At 48.6% G+C, this 16,044-nt stretch overlaps 1 protein-coding gene across 5 annotated transcripts in view; it reads left to right on the plus strand.

Moving 5' to 3' along the window:
• The window catches only part of tmem269 (transmembrane protein 269), a 214,915-nt gene that overhangs the window by 73,575 nt on the left and 125,296 nt on the right, over window positions 1–16,044 (plus strand). For all 5 annotated transcript variants that reach the window (XR_005457403.1, XM_038773469.1, XM_038773471.1 and 2 more), the window contains one exon: window positions 1,196–1,343. Coding sequence is in view for 4 of the 5 variants with exons in the window: in XM_038773469.1 (XP_038629397.1) it covers window positions 1,196–1,343 (148 nt within the window). In the remaining variant the exon portion in view is untranslated. The remainder of the gene's footprint in view (window positions 1–1,195; window positions 1,344–16,044) is intronic.

Raw genomic sequence — 16,044 nt, forward strand, 5'->3', positions numbered from 1 at the left:
TAGCTTATTATGCACTTTCATTACTGGAAAGGAGTGGCTATCTTATTCCCACCAATAACCAAAATTTAAATTTCAAGGGGCATTCCTTTTTTAATTATAATACTAGGGTTCAAAAAGATATGGATTTGTCACGATTAATTCCCATCCAGTGCAAAGGCAAACTAACCATTTTCATACTGATTCATTGATAATAGACCTAGATTCATGAAATAATGCCCATAGCCACAACAAAAACTCACGGTTTTTGACTTTGGGCATGCTGGTTCAGCAGAAGAAATAATCAGCATACATGCAAAATAAGTTTGGCTTCACTGCACTTAACACAATTATTCTGTTAATATTGGATATATTGAAATTATGTTAGACAAGCTTTTAAAGTAGGGATGTCTTGAAATTAGCGATACCTATATATATTTATGTGTACAATTATTAATTTGCCTTTTCCAATGTGACAATTATTCATCACAATAGCCAAATATAATCCTGGCATATCAAAATATTTAATATGACAATATAGTCTTTCTTTTATTGGGGATAACTTTTTCAGAAAGATGTTCTAAATTCTAGTGTTGTCTGCAAGACTGATGTTGATACAAAACGTAACTAGATTGTCAGAGTATTAAATCATATGCCATCTCTACTGGGTTGTTTTGTCACGTGTTAATTCTTGGTCCTAATGCAAAAAGGCGGCATAGAAGAATTACATTTATGTCTGCTCTTTGTTTAGAGCAAATATCTGTTAGTCCTTCGCTGATCCAAAGTGCTATGATTTTTTTTTTCTCTTAAGTGTCCCCTTGGGCTATGTGCATTTTCAACAAGTTTTGTTTATTTGTTCACCTCAGCTGCTAGCTAACAGGTCCTATAAATTTATGAACTCAGACATTGCTGTCAATGGAATGAACAGCAGTTCTTGCGCCTGTAATTTTGAGCCCATTATGTTGATGGAGGAAAAAATGTCTACATTCATCCAATATCAAGAAATGTATTGCTTGCCCACGATCTTCCAGATGCACCAAGTTACGTTATGCCTGAGCACACATTCACTTTTTTTAAAACTGAGATAATGCCAGCGGTGCAGTCTTTTGCTCAAGTTTTTCTCTTCTTTACCAAACCCAAATGTACTCTAGATATGTTCTCGAAGTGGCTACCAGACTTAACACTTTAATTACCTGATTGACTACATTTTTGGTTTTAGGTATTTTCCAGTATGCTAAGAAGTTGTTTCTTAGTGAGCAGGCAGGCCGGATCCACCTTCAAGAATTTGCACGCCTGAATGCTGCCAATGCACTATCTCTTACAAATCTCGTGATGGGACTGTCTTCAATTCTGTGTAGCTTAAATGGGTAAGAACTAAAGTCATACTTAAAATGAATATTTCTTATAAATAGTCATCTGGATCACAAAAGACCAAAGAGTATGGAAAGGAATATACGGTTGAAGGAATTTAAAATGTGACAATGGAGCAGTCAAGAAGAATATGGCTGGTTTAGCACAGTGGGCTAAGACAGCTGGCTTGTAATGCAGAACAAGACCAGCAGCCCGGGTTCAATTCCCGTTCCAGCCTCCCCGAACAGGCGGCAGAATGTGGCGACTAGGCACTTTTCACAGTAACTTCATTGAAGCCTACTTGTGACAATAAGTGATTAATATTATTAAGAGATTTGAAGCTGAGGGCAGTGAATTCAAATCTGTGTTATGACTAGTGTAGATCAGTGACTGGGGAACCGTGTTAGTTGAGTTGTGCTTTATAGAACAAGGATTAGAGAAATTGGGTGTAATTTTATCTCAATAGACTCGCATGCGACGGGAAAACCAATAGACGATAGGGAACACATTTGTTTTCAGTGCATCTTGCCTTGATTCTTTAACTTGAACCACAGCATTAATATCCCTCATCCAGGTTTTCCATTGTAATGGACAGAATATATGTGTTTCCTTTTACTGCCCGTGATCAGTATGTTGTATGTAAGAGTTGTGTACTTTCTTAACTATTGGAGTGTGCGTCAATTAAGTAACTCCAGCAATAAGTTTTTGTGAGATTAAAAATAAAGGTTATTTATTATCACACATCTACTCTGAACTTAATACAGTATTTCACTCACTCATCTCTCACACACACAAAGATTAGATACATGTGAAGGTAATTTACTGTTAGTTTATAATTATCTCAGTTCGCTTTCATGGCAGCCTTGTACCTTCTTTGATGCAATTGAAGCTTTAATATTGAAGTGAAGGTTTTGTAAAGTGAGGGATTTTCAGCAAGCTGAGAATGTGGTTTCTTTAGTCAGTCAAATTTCTAGAATGTTAGTTCTCAGGTGAACCTTAACTGAAGCAGGTGAGGGAGTTGCTCTCTTGGGTTGGGTCTCCCATTTTCAAGGTAGTGCTGTTTATTACCTGTGATGCTTGCTGAATTTGTGCTAGTTTGATGGCTTTTGGTAGAACTCTGTCTGCAAGCAGCATCCTCCCGTACCAGCCTCCCCGGACAGGCGCCGGAATGTGGCGACTAGGGGCTTTTCACAGTAACTTCATTGAAGCCTACTCGTGACAGTAAGTGATTTTCATCATGCGACTTCCACATGTTCAAAGTCATTTTTCTAATGAAGGGGATGTGTCTTTTTATCCCAATCATCCTGTGTTTTTTCGGCACTATGCATCTCGATCTGTAGATGGCAGGCGATCTACCTGGCTCACCATGCCATGACTTTTGAGATCTAACGCAAACGTCGTGATGTGAATCCCTTCCATTGTGGGCAGGATCAATTTCTGGCAGTCTCTATCTAATATGCATTCCCGAGATTTACCCAAGGTGTGGGATCTAACTCCCTTGCTTTGGAGAACTGCAGTGTGCGCTTTTCAGAACTGATCCCCACAAACGGGGACCAAACGGAACTGTACTCGTGGGGTTCTCCCAGGGGATTGGAGGGCCTCGGGTGTATTCCCTCTGGGCAGGGTTGTACCGTGGCAATGCTGGTGCCACCCGAGCACCTTGGCCCTGCCAAAGCCACCTGGGTGCCAGCCTGATACTACCAGTGATAATGGAGCCAGAGCTGTGCCCTGCATGGGTGTGTGAGGGTGCAGGGGGCTCAGGGACCTAGTTGGGGCTTGGGGGAAGTTCAAAGGTTGTACCGAGGGCTCTGCAGCAGTTTGGCAAGCGGAGCTCTTCAGTGCAGGAAACAAGGCCAAGTGCGGTCTCTTTGGGGAGTTCCCTGCTGAGGCCCACGATCTATCATGATGGGCCTTGGATAGCGGGGTGTTTCTCGGCGCTCCTCTTGTTCCCTTTTGTCCAGGGTGAAATACAAGGCTGGATTTTCACCAAGTCGTGATGACTCGGGGTGGGGGGGGGCTTTCTAAAATGGCAAATGGGTCCAAATTTCAGGATTCACAAAGCCATTTCCGAGATTTCAGATGTTCGGAAGTTGCTTTTAAGGTTGCGGCCCGGTTGGGTTACAAGCCCATACCCTGCATACCTGACATGGCTGGCTTCATTGCAGAGATACTCGTGACCCAGTCCTCTGTAATTTTCATCAGGTGAGATCTTCCGGCTATATGCTCCAAAAGGATCTTTCGGTCCCACCAACAGTGCACCCCTGCTGCGGTTTCCTGGCAGCATGAGGGGGATTCAATGAAAAATTCCATTGACAGTGCTGGGACCAGACAGTAAGCTGCCTCCCACCGCTAAGTAACATGCCATGGGGAGGCCAGAGAGTCTTGCATATCAAGTTGACCCAGCATTTCAAATAGTCATGGTTCACATCACTTTTTTGATTGGTAAGATTTAAAAGTCGTCCTCATGCTCCAAACCCCCAGCCCGCCCGAATCAGCGACTAAACTTTTAGACATGGGTAAGGCTGATTCTAACTGGATGAGGCAGAGACTGTCCATGGTAAACTGGGAAGGGGTCAAATGACTGAAGGACGGTAGAGAATATTTAGAGAAACATTTAACGAGATACAGAGTGAGTATATACCCCTGAGAGGAAAAAGCTCCAATACACAGAAAAAAACAGCCGTGGACAACTAAAGACGTTCGGGACAGAATAAAACTAAAAGAAGGGGCTTGCAGAAATGCAAAACACGGTACAGATCCAGACAAATGGGATGGATACAAAGACCAGCAAAGGCTCACAAAGCAGCTTATTATCTACTAAAAGGGATTATGAGAGGAAACTTGCAAAGGACATCAAAATCAATAAGAAGACATTTTACAGTTATATAAAGGGAAAGCGGGTGGTCAAGAGCAACGTAGGCGCACTAAAAGCTGAAGATTGAGATTGTCATTGATAATGGGTAAATGGCAGAAAAGTTGAACAATTACTTTGCCTCAGTATTTACAGTAGAAAAAGAGGATACTTTGCCAGAACACCAGAAAAAACTAATTGTTTATAGAGGACAGGGACTTGATACAATTAACGTAAGTACAGCATCAGTAACTAGGAAATTAAAAGAACTAAAAGAGTGACAAATTCCTAGGATCTGACCCAGCCAAGGGTGTTAAAGGAAATAGGGGATCATAATGTAGATGCCCTAACTCTAATCTTTCAGAGTTCTCTAGATTCAAGAATAGTCCCTCTGGATTGGAAACTTACACTGTTCACTCCACTTTTTAAGAAGGGGGAAACCAGGGAATTGCAGACTGATTAACCTAACATCTGTGGTGGGGACATTTCTGGAGTCTTTAATCAGGGACAGGGTAACCGGACACCTCAAAGTATTTTGATCGATCGGGGAAAGCCAGCATGGATTCATGAATGGAAGATCATGCCTGACGAATCTCATTGAACTTTTTGAAGAGATGATTAAGGTCGTGGAAAAGGGAACGTCTATGGATGTTATTTAGGTGGACTTCTAGAAGGCGTTGATAAAGTCTCACATAAGACACTGTTACGGTAAAACGGGAAAGGTGGCCACTCCATGGCTTACAAGGGAAATTAGAGATGTTATTTGATGCAAGGAAGAAGCATACAAATTGGCAAAGAAAAATAACAGGTCTGAAGATTGGGAACAGTTTAGAATTCAGCAAAGAAGGGCCGAGGGATTGATTAAGAAGGGGAAAATAGAGTATGAGGGTAGGCTTGGAGGGAACATAAAAACTGACTAAATGTTTCTATAGTACCTAATAGAAGGAGAAAAAGATTGGTGAAGACAAATGTAAGTCCCTTACAGTCAGAAACAGGGGAATATATAATGGGGCACAAAGAAATGGCTGAGTAACTAAACACATGCTTTGGTTTTGTCTTCATAAATGAGGACACAAATCAGATAACAATGTTGGGAACGCAAGGTTTAGTGGGAGGAAGGAACTGAAGGAAATCAATATAGTAGAAAAATATGAAGGCTGATAAATCCCCAAGGCCTGGTAATCTACATCCCAGAGTATTTAAGGAAGTTCTTTTAGAAAAGGTTTCTTTTCGAAATAGTGGATGCATTGGTGGTCATCTTCAAGGATGTAACTAGTCGAATTGACGAGGGGGAGCCAATGAATGTGGTATATTTGGACTTTCGGAAGGCTTTTGACAAAGGTCCCACAGAAGAGAAAAAACACATGGGATTAGGAGTAGTATATTGAGATGGATAGAAAACTGGTTGGCAGACAGGAAACAAAGGGTAGGAATTAGCGGGTCTTTTCCAAATTGGCAGCCAGTAACTAGTGGGGTACTGCAGGGATCAGCACGTCTTTTGGGACATGTGGGAGGAAACTGGAGCACCCAGAGAAAACCCACGCAGACACAAGGAGAACGTGCAGACTCCGCACAGACAGTGACCCAAGCCGGGAATCGAACCTGGTGCTGTGAAACAACAGTACTACCCACTGTGTTACCGCGCTGCCAATTTAGATGAGGGAAGAAAATGTAATATCTCCAAGTTTGCAGATTACACCAAGGATGGTGAACTGTGAGGAGGATGCAGAGATCTTTCAGTGTGATTTGGACAAGTTGAGCAAGAGGGAAAATGAATGGTAGTTGCAGTATAAGTTGGATAAATGCAATGTTATCCACTAGGGCAGCAAAAACAAGATGGCAGACTATTATCTGAAAGGCCATAAATTAGGAGAGGGGATTGTGCAACAAGACCTGGCTGTCCTCGATTATAGATGTCAACACCTGGGAGACCCTGCTCAGAATAGGCCTACTTGGAAGAACTGCCTGATTGGAAGGACACAATTCTTCGAAAACGCCCAATGGCAAGAGAAGGCCTGGAAAAGGAAACTGACAAAGGAATACCAGCGATCTAGAGTCCAAGGACTGATCCCACCTCCCAGACACATCTGCCAAATGTGCGGCTCTTGGATCATGCTCTTACCCACAGAACAGATACCCAGTAACCATTAAATTTCTTCGGTGGACAATTATACCCGTTAGCAAGTGACCACCGAAGATGAAGAAGAGGCTGGTAGGTAGGAACAGTACAACTCTTGAGCAAACTGAATTAATTAGCATTCATTTTTTTTTGATCCTCTTCCGAATAGCTTGGATAGGATTCCCACTAGAATGCCCATTACTACTGGTAATGGTGTGGGAAGGGAACAGTGACATTGAATTCCTGCCTCTGTGGTCCGGCATTTTGTTGAACTAATGAAAGAAACTGAACAGAACAAAAATCAGCCCTTACCCCCAACACACTCCCCATGCCTATCCAATCCTACGCATGCCACTTTCCCCCCCCCCCCCCCCCCCCACCAATTCAATATGGCCCCTCGTACCCCTGTGCACCTCTACCCATCTCTTATGGTCCTCATACACCCATCCACCCTATTACCCAGCCTGATGGCCCCTCATAGCCCTATGCCTACACATGGCCCCCACAAATCCCCATGGCTCTCATTCATCCCCATGACCTTTATATCCCCTCTACCAATGTAGGGTCAAATCATGCCAACCCACCAACCACTCTTTGTCCTTACCCCGACATGGATCAACCTCCAGAGCCTTACCAACATAAAATAACCGGACTGATTCTCATCTCTTCAACCCCCCCCCCCCCCCGGCCGCCGTTCACGGCGGGCGTTGACTGGCGTGCCATGCAGCCGCCCGTGGACCTGACGCAATCCGGTTCTCGTCCTTGCTGGGTATGAACCAGGTGAGCATATTTAACTGAGAGCGGAGTGCTAGTTTGGGTCTCCTGAAGTCATGACAGGGTTCAAAATTGATGCAGAGCAATTGGAAGGAGCTGATTGGGTGAGTACAGCCAGGTATGTATTTACTACTTTTATCGCTTATTGTTTTTAAGTCTTATTTTGTGGTTTATCGTTTGTAAGGGCTATAATTCTGTAATGGAAAGAAGCATGAAATAAGGCCTTGGGGTAATTGATATTCCTTGATATTGAGTATCTTCCAAAAGGTTTAATTTAAAAGGGTAAATCAAGACAAGAAAGCTCAAAGCCATGATGTGCTCTTCCTGCTCTATGTGGGAAGCCGGGACCATTTCCAGTGCTCAGGCCCAGCACGTGTGCAGCAGGTTCACTAGCTGCAGCTGCTGGAAGCCCAGACTTCAGAGCTGGAAAACGGCTGAAGACACTGTGGAGCATCAGCGATGCGGAGAGTATCATAGATACCGTGTATCGAAAGGTGGTCACATCGAAGGCTAAGAGTCCACAGGCAGGTAGGCAATCGGTGAACATCAGGCAGAGCAATAGGATGAGACAGACAGTGCAGGAATTGCCTGCGGCTATTCTCCTGCAAAACAGATACACTGGGCGAGATTCTCCGTTGCTGAAATCGCAAAACGCGATTGGGTGCAGAATAGGTTCCGAGCCGAAATCACGGTAGACACTGGTTTGACGTAAATGTGTCGCTCGCCCCACGGGGTAAAAGTACAGTAGGCATATCATTAGCTGGCCTGACACCCTATTCTCGGAGGTCTCCGAGATTCACCGCCACTGATGGCCGAGTCGCCGATGGCATGGTTTACTTGTGGTCCAAAAAGTCGTGAACCTGACATCGTGGCTGCTGAGTGAATGAGAAGAGGTAGGAAATGGCGTGGAATGACTGCAGGCTGCCGGCCCGGACACCGGCCGTGCTGGCTGCGATGCAGGGGGGCCCTGCCGGGGGAGGGAGGGAAACATGCCGGGCAACCAGGGTCGTCCCCCACCCCCACCGACTGCCATTACGACAGCCATCTTGTGGCCCACCCCCCCCCCCCCCCCCCCCCCGCCACAGCAGTTGCCACCCACCGGGGGACCACCCAGGGCAAAACCCGCGGCAGCCCCCAGTGAGGGCAGTGCCAGCCAATGGTAACCCTGGCAGTAGGGATGGGCGCCAGGACCGGGGTCCCCCATGGTGCCGGACACCAACAGGGTGGGGGTGGGGGAGGGACATGCGTGGGTGGGGCCCGCAATGCCAACCAGAGCCACCATATAGCCCATGGAACCTGGCTGGGCATGGGAGTATGCGTCATGCTAACATGTTGGCCTTCGACCCCCTGCAGACAATGGCTTTTTGCGTTTCGGGAGAGTCGTGAACACAGCCCAGTCCATCTCACAAACCTGCCTCCCATCGATTGACTCCATCTACACCTCACACTGCCTGGGGAAAGTGGGCAGCATATTCAAAGACCCCTCCCACCTGGCTTACTCCCTCTTTCAACTTCTTCCATCGGGCAGGAGATACAAATGTCTGAGAACACGCACGAACAGACTCGAAAACAGCTTCTTCCCCGCTGTTACCAGATTCCTAAACGACCCTCTTATGGACTGACCTCAATAACAGTACACCCCTGTGTATGCTTCACCTGATGCCGATACTATGTAGTTACATTGTGTACCTTCTGTTGCCCTATTATGTATTTTCTTTTACTATGTATTTTCGTTTATTTCCTTTTTCTTTTCATGTACTAAATGATCTATTGAGCTGCTCGTAGAAAAATACTTTTCACTGTACCTTGGTACACGTGACAATATATAAATCCAATCAACCTGCATTGCTGGCCGCCGTGGCAATGGTCGTAGCCAGCGAGATGCCCTGCGGCTGCATGAGCAGAGGGCACTCTGAGAGGAGGGGGAAGCTGCAGTAGCGGAACGGGCTGCAGAAGGGCAGGTGGTGGCCGCACAGGCTGGAGGGGCGGCTGCCCAACAGGCCGAGGAGGAGCAGGTGCCAGAGCAGAGTACTGGCACCACCTGTCATTCGAGGACCTGCCGGAACGGGCATGCCTTCGAAGACTCTGGCTGAGTAGGGGGACACTGCGACACATCTGCCAGATGATGGCACACCTGGGGTGTGGGGAGGACCCCTGCTCCCAGTGACCGTCAAGGTGACAGTTGCCCTGAGCATCTACGCAATAGGGTCCTTCCAGTCACTGAGTGGGAACCTGTCCGGGATTTCACGGGCGTCGGCACACAGGTGCATCCGCGCTGTCACGGGGGTCCAAATGCCCAGGCGCATCAATACATCCACTTTCATGTGGACTGAGCCCACCCCCACAGGGCTTGCACTGGTCCCCTGCCACTACCACGGCCAGCCGACCCCAGCCCAACCCCACACCCATCAGAGAGAGGCAAGTTTCGAAGGTGTTAACAGGTGTTTATTGTGGAGAAATATATACAGTCTGTGCCCTAATCCCTCTTGCTGAACTGTGCCTTGCACCCATGCCAACCTAACTGGTGTCTCACTCTCTGGCCATATTGGCCCTAACACTGCATCTAGGTGGTTCACCACACAGTGCAGCAGGAGTGGAGGCAGCCTGCTGTGGCTCTTGCCCTGCGACAAGGGTTCCCATTGGCGGGTGTTTCCTAGGGCGACCCAGCATCGATGGGCCCTGCCGCTGCTTGGGAGTTCCGGATGGCATGGTGCCACCCTGTTCTGCCCACTGCCCACCAGGTGCAGCAGGGACACGGGGGGCGTCCGGGGTGCTGCGGTGTTCCGGCACCCCTCCTGCGCGAGTCACCGGCACGGGCTCCATCACCACCTCCTCCCTCGGGGTGCCCAATGGCTCCCGGGCTACTCCATAGTCGAGTGGATCTGTCCCCTGAGGCCCACCTCGCCTGCCGCTGCCAGAGTTTGCATGCTCGTGACCATGGAGCACAGGGAGTGGACCATCTCCATCTGGGACTGCACGACATCACGCTGTGATTGCCACCATCCTGTGAGTCTGCCACTTCAGCCAGCGACTGGAACAACAACCTCCTGCGTCTGGGCCATCTCCCTCTGGGACTGGGCCACCCCACCCAGTGTCTGTGCCATGCAGGCCAGTGCCTGGGCAATGGCGCCGACATTCCCAGGCATGGCCTACTGTGACTGGGCCATGCTGAGGAGCGCCGCAGCAATGTCCAGGTGGCTCTGGCACATGGCTGCCTGTGAGAGGGTAGCCCTGTCCTGGGCCTCGGCCACCGCCTGCACAGAATGCCCCAGGCCTTGGGACATGCTGATCCATAGCCAAAACCGTCACCCCCAACCCCCATGCCTCCACCGCGGACTCCACCCGTGCGGTGGCACTCATGACTGGCACCACCCCCTGCTCCTGCACGTGGATGGACTCCTCCACCTGCGCCTGCAGGTGCTGGATGCCTGCTGTCATCCCCTCTTGTAGTCCCTGGGTGTCTGACTGCACCTGCAATGTGGCTGGGACAGGGTGTTACAGGAGCCCGGGACCCGCTTGACGGCAGTTGCTTCCTGGGGCTGGCCTGCCCTCTGACCATCCAGCCCCTCGGCTGCTCCTACCTCTACCTGCTGTACCGGATGCGATGTGTGGTGCGCACCAGATAGTGTCTCAGGAGCCAACTAATGTGCCCAACCAAGATAATAGTCCCTGGGATGGTGGACGTGTAGGAGACAGCTGTAACGGAAAGTCAGTATCAGCCTCTGACCCGAGCTCCGGGGTATTCTGAGTCTTGGGCGGAAGGCTGGTGTTCGGGCTGCTCTCCCCGTCGGTGCTCGGCTGTCTGTGGGGCAGCGGCTCTGGCACTGGTTGGGGACGGGGGACTCTGGGTGGACCAGCCCCATCTCCGGCAGGTCCTGTAAGACGCAAGATGACATGTATGGTTAGAAAGTGGGCCTGGGGGGTAGAGTTGAGGGGGTTGGGGGGGGGCATGTGTCATGGGGATCCGCAACTAGGCAGGGTCTCAATTGCTCGCCCGCCGCCGAATTCTACGTGGGCGACATCCCTTTTGCCGGGCCACCGACCCTGTCCAGTACCCTCCGCTCGGGCATGGTGAGTGGCTGCAGTTCTGGTGGTCCCCTTCCGGTCTTCTCCCACTCCCGGTGGTTGTGCGCAGCATTTTCCTGGGGAGGGAGGGGGGGAAACAAACAGCAGAACGATTAGACATTCCAACCCAAGCAGCCCAGGGATTGAGTAGATGGTGGCCTCAGTGGCTGGCATGTGAGGCCAGGCCGTCTCCTTGGGGTGGGGGGGGGGGGGGGGGGGGGGAGGGGAGCCGGTTTGGGGGGGTGCGGTAGTCGGGGGGGGGGGGGGGAGCCGGGTTGGGGGGGGGGGGGGGGGGGGGGGAGCCGGGTTGGGGGTGGGGGGGGGAGAACAGGTTAAGTGCCAGGGGCCGACTCACCCTGGCTGCCCGAAGGAGGTCATGGAGTTTCTTCCTGCACTGCATGCCAGTCTCGGCAACGTTGCCCCTGGTGCTGACCACTTCTGCCCTACCTGCGCACAGGCACAGCAAATTGCGGCACCTGGCAGCCTTCCTCCCAGGCTGGGGTACAGGATCATCTGCCTCTTCTCCACGGCACCCATGAAGCTGTCCAGCTTAGCGTTGCTGAACCGTGGCGCTGCTCTCCTTCCAGCCATCTTGTTGGCTGGGACAGTGTGTGTGTGGAGGGATGGATCGTTTAAGTGCGGCTGCGGCGTGTGAGCATGATGTGCGACAATCACTGACCTGCTGAATCCGGCACCGTTTTCTATGGGATTGGTTGTGTTCCACGTGGCATGGTGCTAACCCATTTAAAGTAGCTGAATCGGTGCAGCTGTTGTGTCGTTTTTTCTGTCAGAAAACACCACTGTTCCCACACTGGCGTCGGCACTTAGTCTCAAAATCGGAGAATCCATCCCACCGTTTTGGATACTTTTGAGGGGGAATGGCCTCTCGGAAAAGCAGGAGCAGCCAAATTCATTGCACCATGGTTGGTTCTGCTGCATAGGGGAGGGGTACATTTATGGGAATGAAATAGTTATAGGGGGATTCAATTGTAAGGAGAATATATAGGAGTTTCTATGGCTGCAAACAAGACTCTAGGATTGTATGTTGCCTCCTGGTGCTATGGGCAAGGATGTCTCGGAGCGGCTACAGGACATTCTCGTGGCGGAGGGTGAACAGTCAGTGGTCATGATTCACATTGGAACAAACGACATAGGTTAAAAAAAAAATAGATGAGATCCGAAAAGCCGAATATAGAGAGTTAGAAAGTACGTTGAAAAGTAGGACCTCGAAGGTAGTGTTCTCAGGATTACTACCGGTGCTACGTGCTAGTTAGACCAGAACTAGTAGGATATATTGGATGAATATGTGGCTAAAGGGATGGTGTGAGAGGGAGAGTTTCAGATTCCTGGGACATTGGAACCGATTCTGGGGAAATTGGCCCAGTACAAACTAGACGGGTTACACCTGGGCGGGACTGGGACTGATGTCTTGGAAGGAGTATTTGTTGGTTGGTAGTGTTTATACGAAAATGGCAGGGGGGTGGAAACCTATGCAAGACGCCAGAGGAGGGGTAATGAAGGGCAAGAACAAAACACAGAAAGGGGAATATGAAAAGTGATAGGCAGAGAAAACAAGGGTCAGATTTGGAAAAGTACACCATAGAACAGGTCCTTCGGCCCTCGATGTTGTGCCGAGCATTGTCCGAAACCAAGATAAAGCTATCCCACTCCCTGTCATTTTGGTGTGCTCCATGTGCCTATCCAATAACCGCTTGAAAGTTCCTAAAGTGTCCGACTCCACTATCACAGCAGGCAGTCCATTCCACACCCTAACCACTCTGAGTAAAGAACCTACCTCGGGCATCTCTTCTATATCTCCCACCCTGAACCTTATAGTTATGCCCCCTTGTAACAGCTACATCCACCCGAGGAAATAGTCTCTGAACGTCCAGTCTATCTATCCCCCTCATCATCTTATAAACCTCTAGTAAGTCGCCTCTCATCCTCATCCGCTCCAAAGAGAAAAGCCCTAGCTCCCTCAACCTTTCCTCATAAGACCTATCCTGCAAACCAGGCAGCATCCTGGTAAATCTCCTTTGCACCCTTTCTAATGCTTCCAAATCCTTCCTATAATGAGGTGACCAGAACTGCACACAATACTCCAAATTGGGTCTCACCAGGGTCATGTATAGTTGCAGCATAACCCCGCGGCTCTTAAACTCAAGCCCCCTGTTAATAAACGCAAATACACTATAGCCTTCTTCACAGCTCTATCCACTTGAGTGGCAACCTTCAGAGATCTGTGGACATGACCCCCAAGATCTCTCTGTTCCTCCACATTCCTCAGAATCCTGCCGTTGACCCTGTAATCCGCATTCACATTTTTTTGACCAAAATGACTCACCTCGCACTTATCAGGGTTAAACTACATCTGCCATTTTTCGGCCTAGCTCTGCATCCTATCAATGTCTCTTTGAAGCCTACAACACCCTCCACCTCATCCACTACTCCACCAATCTTGGTGTTATCAGCAAATTTACTGACCCACCCTTCAGCCCCCTCCTCCAAGTCATTGATGAAAATCACAAATAGCAGAGAATCCAGCACTGATCCCTGTGGTACACCGTGGTAACTGGTCTCCAGTGTGAAAATTTTCCATCCACCACCACCCTCTGTCTTCTATGTGATAGCCAGTTACTTATCCAATTGGCCAAATTTCCCTCTATCCCACACCTCCTTACTTTCTTCATGAGCTGACCATGGGGAACCTTATCAAACGCCTCACTAAAATCTATGTATACGACATCAACTGCTCTACCTTCATCTACACACTTAGTTACCTCCTCAAAGAATTCAATCAAATTTGTGAGGCAAGACTTACCCTTCACGAATCCGTGTTGACTATCCCGGATTAAGCTGCATCTTTCCAAATGGTCATGAATCCTATCCTTCAGGACCTTTTCCATTAACTTACTGATCACTTAAGTAAGACTAGTTGGCCTATAATTACCATGGTCATTCCTATTCCCTTTCTTAAACAGAGGAACAACATTCACCACTCTCCAGTCCTCTGGCGCTATCCCTGTGGACAGTGAGGACCCAAAGATCAAAGCCAAAGGTTCTGCATCTCATCCCTTGCCTCCCAAAGAATCCTTGGATATATCCCATCTGGCCCAGGGGATTTGTCGACCCTCCGGTTTTTCAAAATTGTTAATACATCCTTCCTCAGAACATCCACCTCCTCCAGCCTACCTGCCTGTATCATACTTTCATCCTCAAAAACATGGCCCCTCTCTTTGGTGAACACTGAAGAAAAGTATTCATTCAACGCCTCCTATTTCTTCTGACTCCATGCACAACTTCCCACTACTGACCTTGACTGGCCCTACCCTCACCCTGGTCATTCTTTTATTTCTCACATAAGAGTAAAATGCCTTGGGGTTTTCCTTGATCCGACCCGCCAAGGACTTCTCATGCCCTCTCCTAGCTCTCCTAAGCCCTTTTTTAAAATCTCATTCCTTGCTACCTTGTAACCCTCAAGCGACCCAACTAAACCTTGTTTTCTCATCCTTACATACATTTCCTTTTTCCTCTTGACAAGACATTCAACCTCTTTTGTGAACCATGGTTCCCTTACACGGCCATTTCCTCCCTGCCTGACAGGGACATACCTATCAAGGACACGCAGTATTTGTTCCTTGAACAAACTCCACTTTTCATTTGTGTCTTTCCCTGACAGTTTCTGTTCCCATCTTATGCTCCCTAATTCTTGCCTAATCGCATCATAATTACGCCTCCCCCAATTATAAGCCTTACCCTGCCGTATGGCCCTATCCCTCCATTGCAATAGTGAAAGACACCAAATTGTGGTCATTATCTCCAAAGTGCTCTCTCACAAACAAATCTAACACTTGGCCCGGTTCATTACTCAGTACCAAATCCAATGTGCCCCCCTCTTGTCGGCCTATCCACAGTGTCAGGAAACCCTCCTGAACACACTGTACAAAAACTGCCCCATCCGAACTGTTCGACCTATAGAGGTTCCAATCAATATTTGGAAAGTTAAGTCACCCATGACAACTACCCTGAGACCGCCACACCTATCCATAATCTGTTTTGCAATTTCTTCCTCCACATCTCTATTACTATTTGGGGGCCTATAGAAAACTCCTAACAATGTGACTGCTCCTTTCCTATTTCTAACTTCGGCCCATATTACCTCAGTAGGCAGATCCCCTTTGAACCACCTTCCCTACTCTTACTGAAACATGTATACCCCGGAACTTCCAACAACCATTCCTACCCTTGTTCTAAACATGTCTCCGTAATGGCCACAACATCGTAGTCCCAAGTACCAATCCACGCTCCAAGTTCACCTACCGTATTCCGGATTCTCCTTGCATTGAAGTAGACACACTTCAACCCACCTTTCTGTCTGCCGGTACACTCCTGCGACCTTCATACCCTCCTTAGTACCTCACTACTCTCAACACTGGCTTCTGGACTATAGCTCATTTTCCCAGCCCCCTGACAAATTAGTTTGAACCCCCCCGAAATTTTCCGTAGCAAATTTCCCTCCCAGGATATTGGTGTCCCTCTGGTTCAGGTGCAAACCGTCCTGTCTGTACAGGTCCCACCTTCCCCAGAATATGCTCCAATTATCCACGTACCGGAAACACTCCCTCCTACACCATCCCTGCAGCCACGTGTTTATCTGCACTCTCTCCCTGTTCCTCAACTCACCAGCACGTGGCCCCGGCAACAAACCAGAGATGACAACATGGTTTGTCCTGGCTCTCAGCTTCCACCCTAGCTCACTAAATTCCTGTTTTAAATCCCCGTCCCTTCTCTTACCTATGTCGTTGGTACCGATGTGTACCACGACTTGTGACTGTTCCCCCTCTCCCTTAAGGATTCTGAAAACACGGTCCGAGACGTCACGGACCCTGGCACCCGGGAGGCAACATAC

The sequence above is a fragment of the Scyliorhinus canicula genome, chromosome 16 (assembly GCF_902713615.1).
Source record: "Scyliorhinus canicula chromosome 16, sScyCan1.1, whole genome shotgun sequence".
Taxonomy (NCBI): Eukaryota; Metazoa; Chordata; class Chondrichthyes; order Carcharhiniformes; family Scyliorhinidae; genus Scyliorhinus; species Scyliorhinus canicula.